The sequence below is a fragment of the Tarenaya hassleriana genome, unplaced genomic scaffold (assembly GCF_000463585.1).
Source record: "Tarenaya hassleriana unplaced genomic scaffold, ASM46358v1 Cleome25, whole genome shotgun sequence".
Lineage (NCBI taxonomy): Eukaryota > Viridiplantae > Streptophyta > Magnoliopsida > Brassicales > Cleomaceae > Tarenaya > Tarenaya hassleriana.
The window spans coordinates 1,939,257-1,953,445 of NW_010965775.1; the positions used below are offsets into that span (position 1 = coordinate 1,939,257).

Below are 14,189 nucleotides of genomic sequence, written 5' to 3' on the forward strand. Positions count from 1 at the left end.
CACGACGGACGCAAGCATGCGTATAATTAAAGGGGTATTTTTTTAATTTAATTAAAATTATTACTAAATTATTACTTTGATGGCTTTGCGGTATGTGGTGGAGAAGAGAGGGAGAGGGAGAGTGAAGAAGCCTTCGATGACGAGAAGATACTCTTTCCTTAGTCTCTCACTCCACTCCCCTGGATCAAAGCTCATCATCTGCTTCACCGTCAGCTCGAATGTTATCTGCAAAATCGATACATACACTCTTATATATATATATCTTCATTACATTCACACATATGTATTAACACTTTTTTGAGAAACAGAGGACATAACACACGAGCCCCCGTCTCTCTCCGACCGGACCAGAGAGATCAAGAGATCGGACTGTGTATTGTTCGTTTAAAGTGTCTCCGCCTTCGACGACTCTTTGCATGCGACCCCACCGCACGGGGTCGACTCGGTCCGACGACTCACTGAGTCATGAACTCGGTGCGAATTTTTTTAAGAAAAAAAAACAGAGATCGAAAGTGGGTTTACTTTGCTCTATCGACCCATTTGATACGACAAAACAGCAAGAGAAAAAAGGTGGGTGCTTTAACCTTCTTGGCTTCCTCCATGAGAAGAATACGACCGGTCCAAGAATCCATATTAAACCGGACTAACCGGTCGATGTCGACCATGAGATGGTCCTTGATAATCGACGAATTAGCGAAGCTCATGGTTAGAGAATGCATCCGTTTGTGCAGTCCGCCTTTCATCAGAAGCAAAGAGTGTTTCCCCAGCAAGTTACATATCGACGCCGGGTACGAAGACTCGAACAGTTTCCCTTCGTTCTGCAGCACGAACCGGTTCGTCTCCGGGTCCGCCGAGAAAACCGTCGGTTCTCCGAACACGTGTGTCGTGAAAACCGGTCCGAACCGCTTTACCCTCTCGTCGATGAACGGCTCGGGGTTCTCCGTCTTGTAGGCTCCGATCAGCTGCAGCGTCTCTCCGATCAACGGCAGTCCAAGATTCCCCGGTGGCAGCCCCAGTCGCCGGTAACGGACGCGTCGGAGGATGACGAAGATGACGGAGGCTGCGGCGGCGGCGAGGATGGTGGCCGCCGTGGAGACGGCGGAGGAGAAAGATGTCGTTGTCGGCGACGCCATTGGGTTGCCGGTGAGAAGGTGTACCATGTGTAGAGAGATGTGTGTGTATATATAAATATATACACGGAGGCGGAGATACAGAGTATATATGTAGAGGTGTATGTAGAGGTGTGAGTTGTTAAAGAGGATAGGGAGAGAGAGGTGTGGGAGTATTAATGGAGGAGAGGGTGGGCACACACACACGGGGGGGTTTCTGCAACCAAAATAAAGTATGTCCCTTTCATCATTATAGAATTTTACACTATTTCTTTTTCTTTTTCTTCTAAAGTTTGATTTTTTTTTTCCCATTTTATTACGAAATGAAATTATATTTTAGAGATTATCTATCTATTACACCAATATTTAAAATAGGTTCTTGTATGGTTTGTCTAAATCTAGTAATATATACATGTGTTTTTAATATGATTATATATGATGAGTTATATAATAAATCTTTGATAACGAAATAATAATAGAAATGTATTTATATTAAAATTTATTGATGGCCGAAACCTTCCGTCATTCATTTAATTTTTTTGCTGAAATTATAAGCATCCAAGGCAATATTGGGAAATGGTACAAAATTATATATTATTCATCATAATGCATTAAATATGTACTCGTAGGAAACATAAAGACAACAAAATCTAAATAAGATTGCGGAAGATTTGTTTTAATTACACTACAGATTACTTGCATTGAAAATTTAAAATTTCAAAACTCAGAAAATATGAGAAAAAGAAATTCCCAAATATTCACACTTCAACCTAAAAACGCAATGATATTGAAAAATGTTATAAATTCTGTGGGTTTAAAACTATTTAAAAATTACAATGTTTAAATAAAATTACAGCTACGCTGAAAAATTATTAATTTAATATTAAATTTAAAATTAAAACACATAAAAATCATAACAAACCATATCTTTGTATTTATCTGCGGATCTTCCACGTAAACGCAGTAATGGTGGAAACTAAGAACGTGTTTAGGAAAAAAAAAACAAAAGAAAAAGAAAATGTGTAAGACATTATTATGAAAATGTGAAAACACGATTATGAATTATAAATTTACTACACAGAGATTTTAGCGAAAACCATAATTTTAATAATCAAAACACGAAACATAATTATGATTTATAATAAATTCGCTACCAAATGTCAAAGCAAAAAGAATTTCGCGATTAGCGACGTTTTCTCATCGTTTTTTTTTCTTTCTATTTTTAATATTTTTTTAAATATTTTGGGGGCATTTTCAGCTTGGCAAAGTAATGAATGGAATGGGAAAAAAACATTTTTCGATTTCTATATTTCACTAACTTAGCTTTATGGCTACTCAAAAAAAAAAGGATCATAAGAAGGATGGAGCATGTGCATCGTTGGTCCACATTTTGCATATGAACATTTCACATGATCTTTTTATTATTATTATTATTACTTAAATACAAAGTTAGATCTATTCATTTCCATTAAAATTAAAACTATTGTTTTTTTTAGTATTTAATGATTTGAACTTTTCTGCGCTAATTAATTGATAATTCCATACATTGTGTCTGTAGATGTGATTTTAGATTAGATTTGATTCCTTATAACCTTTTGAAAGATGTTTTTGTATTATACATTTAATATTGTTATAAAAAAATAAATATGAATGTGTATTTCATAATTTGATTATAAAATTTCTATTATTTTGTTTTTATTTACTAAAAACGTATTCAATTGACTTTTTTTTTATTTTTATTTCGATTTGAATTATATTACGATTCGACTATAACTTAAGTTGCATTAATAAAAATATTTATTAAAAAAACAAATCGTTAGCGTTCGATTTTTTTAAGTTATTCTATATTTATTTCATTTACAATTAATAATGTTTTAAAAAAAATATATGTAATCAACTTTTAAATTATATCCATGCCAAATATAGTTAGTTATATGTCATTAGGTTAAATGTTCTATACCATAAAAATAAATTAAAGTAAAGGGTTCAAGTATATATTTTTTGTATTTAATTAGGTTTGTGGTACCATCTATAATTTCAATTTCTCAACACATTTATTCTGAAAAATAAGTTAAAAGAACAATACTTATATATCAAATTTTGGTCTATAGTATTCATTTTCCGGGCAAAGTATATAGAAATATGAAATGTGTATATGAAATTCTGTGCCCGTGGGGTTGAGTTGCTGTTAAACATATCACATAGAAAAAAAAAGTAATAAAAATTTTAAAAAAAATCGGAAAAACAATTTTTATTTATTTATTTATAATAAAAGGAGAATTAATTTATAGTCAATGACAAGGGACATGGAGAAGAAGAGCAAAAGCGAAGAGGCTACGTCCATAGGAATATTGATGAGATGACCTTCACTTCCCCTTAGAGAGAGAGAGAGAGAGACAGAGAGAGAGAGACAGAGAGAGAGAGAGAGAGAGAGAGAGAGAGAGAGAATTGAGTCCTTTGCATTAATAAACCATCTTCTCTCTCTCTCTCTCTCTCTCTCTCTCTCTCTCTCTCTCTCTCTCTCTCTCTCTCTCGTAATCTTTCTAAATTTATAAACGACATTATAAATTAAGTTTTCTAATATCTTAATTTCTTTAACTTGATAAATTCAATCCCTTCGTATTTCCATTTTTTTTACTAACAAACTTTAACGCAAATGTTTCCTTACTTTTCAAATTAAACAAAAACTTTTTTTATTTTGTATAGAAAATTAGTTATGAGATTACGTTTAGTTTAGTATTTTAAGATTTGATTTATAATTTCTCGATAAAAATAATATATATATATATACAATTACAAATATCTAAATGCTGTAATAAGTGATTTTGATATAAAAATAAATTGATTTTTAGACTAATAATACACTAAAACAGTAATCAAATAAAAGGATAATATATAAATTTGTAAAAAAATTATCTTATAGTTAATTTGAATATATGTATATCGAGGGGATAACAAATCTTCCAAATAAACTTTTTGCTCAGAAAATAAAAATAATATCTACGAAATGTTATGAAAGCGAAGTCATCGTAATCCAATGTTCAACTCGATGCTTTTTATTTTTTTTATTTAAAATAAATAATAATCTGATACATTGCCACGTCTTCTCGCCCATTAATCTCCATGATTACAAAGTTAACAGAAAATTAATTAAAATAAATGCTCCATCTTTACGGATAACAATCCTATAATATTAATATTTTGAGGTATTAGCCACATAGAGAGTATGCATGAGTCAAAAAAATATTTCATCATATGCATTCATTGATTTTACTATGTATATACACACACCATATTTTATACGATATTAAAATTTATGTATAAGATAAAAAAAATAGACCTTTTTGCATTTTATTTCATTAATTTAGGTCATGGGTTGGATCGTTATTAAAATAAAAAATTAAATTCAAAAATCTTTTTATATAATGTTTTTAAACATAAATATTACTCTGACTTTGAATATGTATATTCGATTATAAAAATTTGGGCATTTTAGAAATCAACTCTATCACAAACCTAACCCTTAGGTCACCCAACCACACGACTAATTCATTTATAAATTCTGTTGCGTATTGATTCAACTTAACATAATAAATAAGAAAGTGACGAACAATTTATTGGACCGTATTATTTTTAATGTAGTAAATAAACATTCATTGGGGGCAAATACAATACTGTATATATATGTGTGTGTATACACACACTAAAAAAGTATTGTAAACGATATCAAATTATATTGGGATTTGGTTTTTAGAAATTTGAAGATATAAATAAGAAGCTATTTCGGTTTATCCTTCTAATACGTATTAGTAAATTCGATTTGACACGTAAGCAATCGAATTTTTAAAAATTCGATCATGTCACAAACACACGCATATATAATATATATTGTGTATATACTACGAAGGATATATGTGATTTGACAAAACACGAGACCCATGATACCCACAATCAAACCATATTGAAATCCACGTGTGAAATGACAGTCTATATTGGCTTAAGTCCAAAAATATTTTAGATGTTTCTCCCTTGTTGTCTTTCTAAGATCCCACGCATTTTGCAGTCATCAATCACGACCCGTATGCACATTATTATTATTATTTTATAAGAACATTATTATTATTATTATTATTATTATTAACGACAAATCTCTCACTTATCAAATCTGCAACTGGATTTCTCATGTACCCGACAAAGATCTTATCCGTAATCCGATACATGTCACCGCTAGAGGCTTCTAAACGCGAACGTAACCCATAAAAGCAATAGGATCGTAGGTTATGCGTAAAATATTAAAAATTGTAATTGTTTTTGTTAGAAATAAAAACATTTTAGAGAATCGCTTTATATTTTGGATATAAATGATATCATTTTTTCCTTAAAAAACTTTAGATCGGTTCCATTAATAAATAACGTGCACCTAAATTTAATATAAAGGAATTTAACCACGGTAAATATAAACGAAATCCAACAATACCGTATTATATATTTATTTTTAAATCTGGTTGGTTAGTGGGACTACAAAATTAAGAAGCTAATTAATATAAATATTTTAGTGGAATATCCATTTTACTTACATTTCTATTTCGTAGCATCCATATTCGAAGACAATACTATCCAAATATAAAAGTACAAGCGAATATATATATATATATATATATACCACATTTGAAGATGTATCAATCATACATGCACTATAAATAATTTAAACGGATTTCATAAAAAAAATATTTATACGGATAATCATATAGTCGGCGTTGGTCCATTGTTAATTTGTATCAGTTACATTCGTTGGACCACATTGATCTGATAAAATCTTGTATACTATTAGGGCTTAAATCTGTGACCCAATAATATCCCAAAGATTCCAAACTCTATATTCTTTTACGAAAATAAAATACATAATTTAATAACAACAACAGTTGTTAATATGTCAATTACCATAATTTATAACAATATATATCAGCAGAGAGAGAAAATTAAAACATTTTTAGAACACAATTAGCATGATACATGCATGATATAACGCATGTGATAATGTTTTTTTTTTTTAAGAATAATCAACGAACCATAGTTTGGAATAAATAACTATCACTTAATATATATATATATAGAAATTACAATAATTTCAAAATGGAATTGTCAAAGATAGAATACAAGTTGGATATTTTTTTTCACTTACTGCTGCTTTTAGATCACATACTTGAAGTCAAGTGACGTATGGCCACGTCGCAAAGCATTTGATCCACCGGCGGCCTCCTACGCATTAAATCGTAGGAGGCCTTACCATTTTGATTATTTAAATATAATATAACCAAATTTAATTTATTATATAACTTGTTGGGATAGCAAAATTTGAAAAATGTAATTTTTTAATTATTATATATAAAAATAAAAAATATTTTTATTAATAAAAAATATATCATAATCAATTGCAATATATAAAAATGCGATGTTATATTTTTTTACCAGGGGTAAAAAAAATATCTCAATTGAACCAATCCAAAATGGCAACCTTATTTATTTGTGTTTTCACAATAAATATACAGTTTAAAATTTGATTAATATTTAACGAATACATTAAAGACCAAACCCCATCACACGATAGCTAATTGAGCATATAGAAAAAAATGATATTTAAATAATTTTATAGAGGGGCAAATTGGGAGTGAGAACAATATATTCCAATTGCCAAACACTCGGTAGAAGACAAAACTCCGAAATGCCAATATTTTAACCGCATGACTCTTGTTTTGATTCATTCTCTTTCGCTGGTGAAAACATATATGTCTTTTTTAAAATTTTTATTTTATTCTGTCAGTAAAAACTTTATTGTAAAAAAAAAAGGAGAGAGAAAGACGAGGGTCAAAGAGTCAGAGAAGGCACTGCAAAAAGGCCACACGTGTGAAAGACACCACACTTCTCAATGTCTCTCTCACTCGTGTGCGTTTTGTAGGGTAACTCTTTCTGTCAGTCTTTCACGTGCGCACTTTCTCATCCTATTTTTCCATTTTATTTTCATCTATTTTTTTTAAATCAAACCAAAAGAAAACACCATACAAAAATATTCTTTCTTTTTTTTTTTGGTTGAATGTAAATTAATAGATACAAGAATTAAGAATATTCAATGCATTCATGTTTGCATTTTTTTTATTTGAATCTAAATTTTTAGTTCATTTAAAAAAAACGCAAGAAATAAGAAAAGTGACTTCTGAATGTGTGTGTGTGTGTGTCATAACATATAGAATTCAAACCATATTTTTATATTTTTAAGATAAAATTCAATTTTATGTCAAGATGATAAAAAGTAATTTATGTGGCTTCAATTTTGCATCCCTGTTTCTGCCGCTGTTGATTTGTGTTGGATCCATCATATTGTCTTTTGTTTTTCAAATTTAAAAATAAAATAAAATGTGTTTCCAAATTTATGTAGAAGCCCAAATAATAAAAAGAGGAAAAGGTCCATTACGTTGAAAATTATATACCATCATGAATTTTTTTTTGTTGCCGGCCCATCTTCTAGCATATAGTTTTGTGATGGAATAAAAAAACATAATTAGTTTAAAAGGAAAATCGTCAAAAAAAATTCCACGTACTTTTTTATTATTAAAAAAATTTTATACTTAGATTTACTTTATAAAATGTAACAAATAAATCCTAGCCAAAAAATACAATCAAGAAACTGATGTAGTAATATTTTAATAAATAAATATATATAAGTTAATAAATTATTAATAAAAATAAAAATAACAATATAATAATAATAATAGTAATAAATAAATAATTGTATATATATATATAAATATATGTGTATATGTATATGTATCGAATATTTAAAAATTTTAAACTCGGAATGAGATTTCACAGATAAATGTTAAAGAAAAGTTGAAAAACTATCTTTTAAAAAATAATTATATGTGAATCAGAATCGAATTTAAAATTCACGCTTTCAAAATCAATTATCCGCCAACACCTCAATAAATAAGAAAATAACTAAAATATTTTTGACTTTTTTTTTAAATAAATATTACAAATATATCTTTGATATCTTCAAGTTTTGTAATCTTAAGCAAAAATATGCATCTCTAATGATTTAGGTTAAAAATAAAACTTTGTCCGAAAACTTTAATTGGGAAATTTTTTCTCCAATTTTTAAAACTCAAATATCTAAATCCTATATATATTGAATCCAATTCCAAAATATTTACTTCTAGTTCTAGACATATTTATTTTTCATACAATTATTTTAGCGTATCCAATTAAATATAATAATATATGGAGAAAAAAAGGGGGCAAAAAAAAAAGAGAAAAAGAAAAAAGCCGGGGGGTGAATTTGTCCGGTCCACGTTTCTCCCAACCAGAAGACGAGAGAAAGGTCAGTTTTTTTAGTCATTGAAATCGCAGTTTCGATTCTCTCCGTATTCCATCGTTTCTTCCCCGAATCCGTTTGCCCTTGCGATTTCGGAAAGATCCTCACGTTCTTCTTCCGTTGTTAATCAGACCAAACAGTTAGATGAATTTGGATCGGAACCGTCCCAACTTGAGTTTCATTTAGATTTTTTTTTCCTGTTTTTGTTCTTTCGATCGCTTGAAGATCGTGTCTTTTTTTTTAAAGAGCATGGGGAGGTTGTTCTTGCTGAATTTGGAAGGGAAGATTTACTGTTGCAAGCACTGTAAGACGCATCTCGCTGTCTGTGAAGATGTCGTCTCAAAGGTTCAATCTTTTCTCTCCCTTTTTTTACAGTTTTCTTTTCTGGTTCCGAAATTTAGCGGTTCTGCTGCGAAATCTGAATCTGGGTACTGTGTATATATATCTCTATGATCAAATCATGTGTGTGTTTTAGCTATTCTTTGTGTTGACATCATTATTCTGATTGATCGTCTCTTATTGTTCAAGGTTGAAGCTTGAGATGTTGTAATGTAGCCTGGATAATAAGTTGATTGGAATCTTGTTGCTTTTGCATTACAAATGGATGAAGTTTTTTTTTTGTAATGATTTCTGAAAAACCCATGAACCGTTGCTAATACTAACTTCAGAGAAGCCTGATAATGGATTCATTCATGTTCAGTCAAAGGGATGAGGAACAGAGATATAGCTCTTGGAATCATCGTGGCATTCTCATTGTGTTCGGTCTTGTTGTTTGAGTTATCGAATGAGATTTGGTTGCGGTTAAATGTTCGATGCATCATGTTTCCAAGGACTGTTTTAGTCGATCTAGGTTGAGTTTTAAGTTTTATGGGACCTTTCATAATGTTGTTGACTCATAAACATAATGTATGCGCCCATAAATTTGTGCCTGTGATGTGTTTTTGAATCTTTGGAACTAGTTTCAGAATGCGTCTGTCTATACTGAGGCAGACTTTGTGAGGGTTTCATGTTTCTATTTGTAAAAGTACCAAAAAGTTTTTATTTTTCTTGGTAATTTTGCATGATCTTTAGCTATGGAACTTCAAATTTCTAGCATGCTCTGTTTTGTTCGTGCTCGTAAGAATGTAGGCGCCTTATACATCACGTTTGCATTTAGATTATAGGTATACAAGTAAATATTTTGTCTTCGGCATTTGCGTAAACCTAATGGGGTTACATAAGAAGACACTGACATCTTGTTGTTTTGAGTTACAGTCCTTTCAGTGCAGACATGGTAAAGCTTATCTCTTTAATAAGGTGTAAGTTTTCTTATCCGGGTCTCATTCGGGTTTTGTCGGTAGTATTCAGAACCTATACATTTTTTTTCTTCTCTTTAACCCGTTGTTGATGATGATGATGATGATGAAAGCTAGTTAAGTTTATCCTTTTTCACTTTTTACTGCTGTACTGCTTCTGTTTTGACAGTGTGAATGTCTGTCCTGGAGAGAAGGAAGACAGGATGATGATGACCGGCTTGCACACAGTGGCTGATATTTACTGCATCAAATGCGGATCTTACTTGGGATGGAAATATGTAAAACACTTCATAGTCGAATCTCGATCGAAAACTATTGTGGCTTTGTTTGTTAATCACATCCTCCCTATTATATTGCAGGAGGTTGCTTATGAGAAGAGCCAGAAGTACAAGGAAGGAAAATCAGTTCTTGAACGGTCAGTACAATGAAACATAATCTATCTGTTAGAGGTTGTATACAGCTCTGAGACGTCGGGTTTCGCATTCTGAGGCCGTTATCTTAGTGAAAACATATGTGGGCAGGTTCAAGGTATCGGGACCGGAAGGGAGCAACAATAACTGGGTGGCTCATGAAGCCGGTGCAAGTGATCCAGAGGATGATTGATTATTGATGGGATTTTGGGTTTTTGGGTCTGCACCATCTTCTGAATCTGAATTGTACATTCTCCTTCATCTCCTTTCTTAGTTCTTGCTGATGTGTAAGGATGAAAGCTTATCCTTGGATCATCATTCATCCTTATTTTGGACAGAGCTGTATGTATATATACATGATATTTCTGTCTTTATAACCTAAAGATTCTGATTCATCAGAAACATTTTTTTGTTTGTTTCACTTTCAGACAGTGGCTCTGACAAGTTCTGTTTTGTGTTTCAGAAGTATTACTGAATTATTCTATAACACCAGTATGCTGTTGATGTCACACACACACACACACATATATACATATATGAATATATAATACATGAATATTTTTACTTCATATGAAAGCATAACATAAAATCAGCTGAATCAGATGATAATTTTGTCTGTCACAATTTGAAAGATGCTTAATGAGAGGCTCACGCAACAAAGAGAACAGGATAACTGTCTGTAAATTATTATTATTACATCTTTTATTTAGTTTGAACTCAATGGTACTGTCTTAAGCTTACCGGAGCTCATATGCCATTCTCTCAGAAAGCTCAGTTCCCACAACCTTTTTGTAGCTATGCAACCTTGGCTCTAAGTGCCTCCGACCAACAGGATTCATCATCGGTTTTAACTCCTTCAAGAACGATTTTTCAACATGACAGGTGCAAATCAAAGACCCATTTTAAACGTCGTACCCGGCAAAATCCAGACTAGTTCATATAATCGATATAAAATCGTTAAGAAAAAAGGGTATAACATACCTTGTATCTGAAACGAGATTCACTGAGACCGATAAGAATGTTGCTAATGTCGTTATCTTCGGCTGAGGAAGGAAATGTATTGTTTTCAGGGTCTGAGTCACTATCAGAGTCTTCTAACTCGGCTTCATCCATTTCTTCATCTTCTTCACCGTTATCCAGAAAACGGTCCCTTGTCTCCCCTGGTTCCACGTCTTGATGTTCACACATAGATTCCACGAGAGTTTCGGAAGTAAGAGGTAGTAAAGAATCCTGACATCGTGAATTGGTGTAATCTGAAAGGATGACATAGCGTTTTTTATCGAGTAGGGGCCTTGCAATTTCATATGGCACCCACCTGAAAAACAAAAACTCTTTTAGATCAACATTAAACCAATTCTGATTGCTACCAAGGCCATAAAAGGATTAAACTAATTTGAAATTAGCACCGTGACACAGAACAGGAAGATATAAAATCCGGTCCCTAGATGTCAAGGTTAACGGAACCATGGCAGATTATAGTTTCTTTAACTAGTTCCATTTTTTCCACCTCATTATTTCCATGGCAACATCATTCAACCGAGGTCACAGTTGTTTTGCTTCTATGGAACAGCCTATATCTAACAAAGGTAGCTCCTATGTCTTTTTGCTCATTAGAGATTTCATAAAACTAACTTTACTATAACAGATCGAAGCTATACGTCCATTCTAAATCAACCAACTACTAACTACTACAGTGATCAGCCAAAACATACAGCGTGATAGCCATGAACCATAAACATTAAAGGCGGGTAAGTAACAAAAACCGGTGGCATCACGTCAGTTTGGATGGAAACTTACTGGTAACGGAGAGGGCATAGAAGCTCAGAGGGATGATAGGCCGCTTTATATCTCATCTTGCTGCAGGAATGTATATAGTAGCCAAGATAATAATACTGAAGAGTAGGACAGGGGGCCTCATTTTCTTTGATCCAATTAATTTCTTGTAAGGCAGAATACTTCCCAACAGACAAGAACGCATAGTCCGGATCCCAGAATAGGTATTTGCTGGACAAACACTTGGGAAGGATGTCTATCACACCTACAGCAATTAGACGGCCATCAACTCGATATTGCTGATGGAAAGAGCCAAATCCACAAGGAGGAACCTTGTCATCACCAGAAGGTGGAACCTCTATCAATGGAGTGTCAACCAGAAATCTCCTGTATGAACTCTCTGTGATGTGCTCTGGCTTATCATTATGCACTCTCAGCTGATATCGTTTGTATAACTCGTGTTCCTCCGGATCAAAACTGGATCTTTTTAAAAGTATCTCCAGCTTCCGCTTTCTTGTCTGAGGACTTTTCGAGGACTTTGTAGCACATAGACTTTTATCATCACACAGAGAATTGGCTCCTTTGGAGATGGTACCAAATGGAACATCTCTATCGAAAGAAGAAACTTTTGAAGCTGCAAAAAAGTTGATATGACCTTTGCAGGCCTTAACAGAGACACCAGGAATTTCTCCCAGCTGATTCATGGCTTGTGCCAACTTCTCGGAGATAATCGCAGGTGATAATCTATTCTCTTCACCACTGTTTCTCTCCTCTTTCTCAGATGCCTGAGTGCATTTTATAGCAGCTGCTATCTGGAATGCAATGTTGCTGGTATATAAAAGTTCTTCTGGACCTTCAGCCAGTTGCTTCATTTTAGCAGCCAAAACCTTCTTTACGGAAGCTTTTGGTACCTGAATATAGGAAGGAAACTCCCCACTTTGTACGCATATCTGTACAGAATTATCAATTTGCTCAGACAAATCATTCATAATTGGTTCTACTTTACTATTTTCTCCCTTCTTAACAGCCATGAGTTTTTTTCTTGACGAATCTGAAATTTCACTGGGGGACGAAGTGCTTGGATCTTCTGTTTGATCTCTGGGTTTTGCATCTAGTTGGCCATCCAAGAACCTTCAAAGACACCATTGCAACAGACAAATAAGAAAGTAAAGATGTTCTGCAGTGGCTGCAGAGACTGATTTTGTAGAAGTTAAATGAAGTTTGAGAACAAAATAGCTGACAAGATAAGAAAAACCAATGGAGTTCTACAAGATATTCAAAAGGAAAAAGGGAAAGTTTGCAACTCAGCGGACAGAACAAAAGTTTATCAAAACTTTCAACTATTGATTCAAGGGAAAGGAAAGGAAAGGAAGGGCAACTAGTCACACCTTTCTATTCTTTTGCATACTCGATGTTGCTCCTTAGAAGGAACAAAGTCACTTGCTTTCAAACGGATTGTATAAGAAGGGCAACATGTTTTATCCATCTCAGGTTGGTAGAGGAAACAGCCAGATCGTCTCCAGCCTCGGTCGAGAAGAGCTAGAGGATACATAAACAAAGGCACATCAAATTTATCTTTCAACCCCACAGAAGAAACATTAAGATGCTGTCGGAAAGGGATCTGTACTGAGTTAAGGACATACATTAACTTCATCTCGCACACATTCCACCCTATAACTAATTCAACTATGAACATTTTGTCTTTGAGAATTGTTCATCATGGTCACACACACTTCCTGAAAGGGCGGAAGAAGGAATGCAACAAACCTTGGTAGTCATCAACAGTAAGACTCTCTGCCCATAAACCTGTATAGGGAATGGAAAAGAGACACTTGAGTTAATGACCGCCATTGCTAACCAAGTAGTTAAAGATATTTACTTTGCGCTCTTACGAGATCAGACAATGAAATAACAAAAGAAAATCAAGCAGTATTCACAAATTACCATCTGAAACACGAGATCACAATAAAAACACTTCATCATCTCGGCTTATTCTCGATAAGCCCATCTCTTTCTCGTTCATAAATCAAAAACAGGATCAGATCGTGAAATTCAAACATCCCAACCATCTAATCGCCCGATTGCTGATCCATTCAATACCCAAATCCAGGGACAACAAATAAAAACTGAGAAATGAGTCCAACACCGAAGAGACTGGACGAGACGAACCGTGAGATATACTGGAGCGAGTGGAGGATTTGCAGTAGCCGCAGGAACTCCTGCGGCGGCCCCA

General features: G+C 33.1%; 3 protein-coding genes across 5 annotated transcripts in view; 1 reads left to right on the plus strand and 2 right to left on the minus strand.

Moving 5' to 3' along the window:
* LOC104816550 (cytochrome P450 90A1) overlaps window positions 1-1,335 on the minus strand; it is a 3,770-nt gene extending 2,435 nt beyond the window's left edge. Inside the window, exons 1-2 of the mRNA XM_010545431.2 lie at window positions 585-1,335; window positions 76-225 (exon numbers count right to left, since the gene is read on the minus strand). Of these exons, the coding sequence (XP_010543733.1) occupies window positions 76-225; window positions 585-1,160 (726 nt within the window). The 5' untranslated portion in view covers window positions 1,161-1,335. The remainder of the gene's footprint in view (window positions 1-75; window positions 226-584) is intronic.
* A 7,086-nt stretch (window positions 1,336-8,421) lies between these two features.
* Window positions 8,422-10,604, plus strand: LOC104816552 (protein yippee-like At3g11230). Of its 2 annotated transcripts, XM_010545434.1 has the most exons (6): window positions 8,422-8,484; window positions 8,725-8,823; window positions 9,733-9,776; window positions 9,943-10,051; window positions 10,133-10,188; window positions 10,295-10,604. In XM_010545434.1, the coding sequence occupies exons 2-6, from the start codon at window positions 8,728-8,730 to the stop codon at window positions 10,374-10,376; spliced, it is 387 nt and encodes a 128-aa protein (XP_010543736.1). In that variant the 5' UTR covers window positions 8,422-8,484; window positions 8,725-8,727; the 3' UTR covers window positions 10,377-10,604. The 2 variants fall into 2 exon arrangements, with proteins under 2 accessions (XP_010543736.1, XP_010543737.1); XM_010545435.1 differs by lacking the exon at window positions 8,422-8,484 and having other exon boundaries at window positions 8,491-8,823; window positions 10,276-10,604.
* A 150-nt stretch (window positions 10,605-10,754) lies between these two features.
* LOC104816553 (arginyl-tRNA--protein transferase 1) overlaps window positions 10,755-14,189 on the minus strand; it is a 3,811-nt gene continuing 376 nt past the window's right edge. Inside the window, exons 2-7 of one of the 2 annotated variants that reach the window (XM_010545437.1) lie at window positions 14,126-14,188; window positions 13,724-13,762; window positions 13,345-13,495; window positions 11,981-13,087; window positions 11,165-11,498; window positions 10,755-11,037 (exon numbers count right to left, since the gene is read on the minus strand). In XM_010545437.1, the coding sequence (XP_010543739.1) occupies window positions 10,921-11,037; window positions 11,165-11,498; window positions 11,981-13,087; window positions 13,345-13,495; window positions 13,724-13,762; window positions 14,126-14,188 (1,811 nt within the window). In that variant the 3' untranslated portion in view covers window positions 10,755-10,920. Of the gene's footprint in view, window positions 11,038-11,164; window positions 11,499-11,980; window positions 13,088-13,344; window positions 13,496-13,723; window positions 13,763-13,900; window positions 14,075-14,125; window position 14,189 lie in introns of those variants that run through there. The other variant, XM_010545436.2, reaches the window with a different exon arrangement.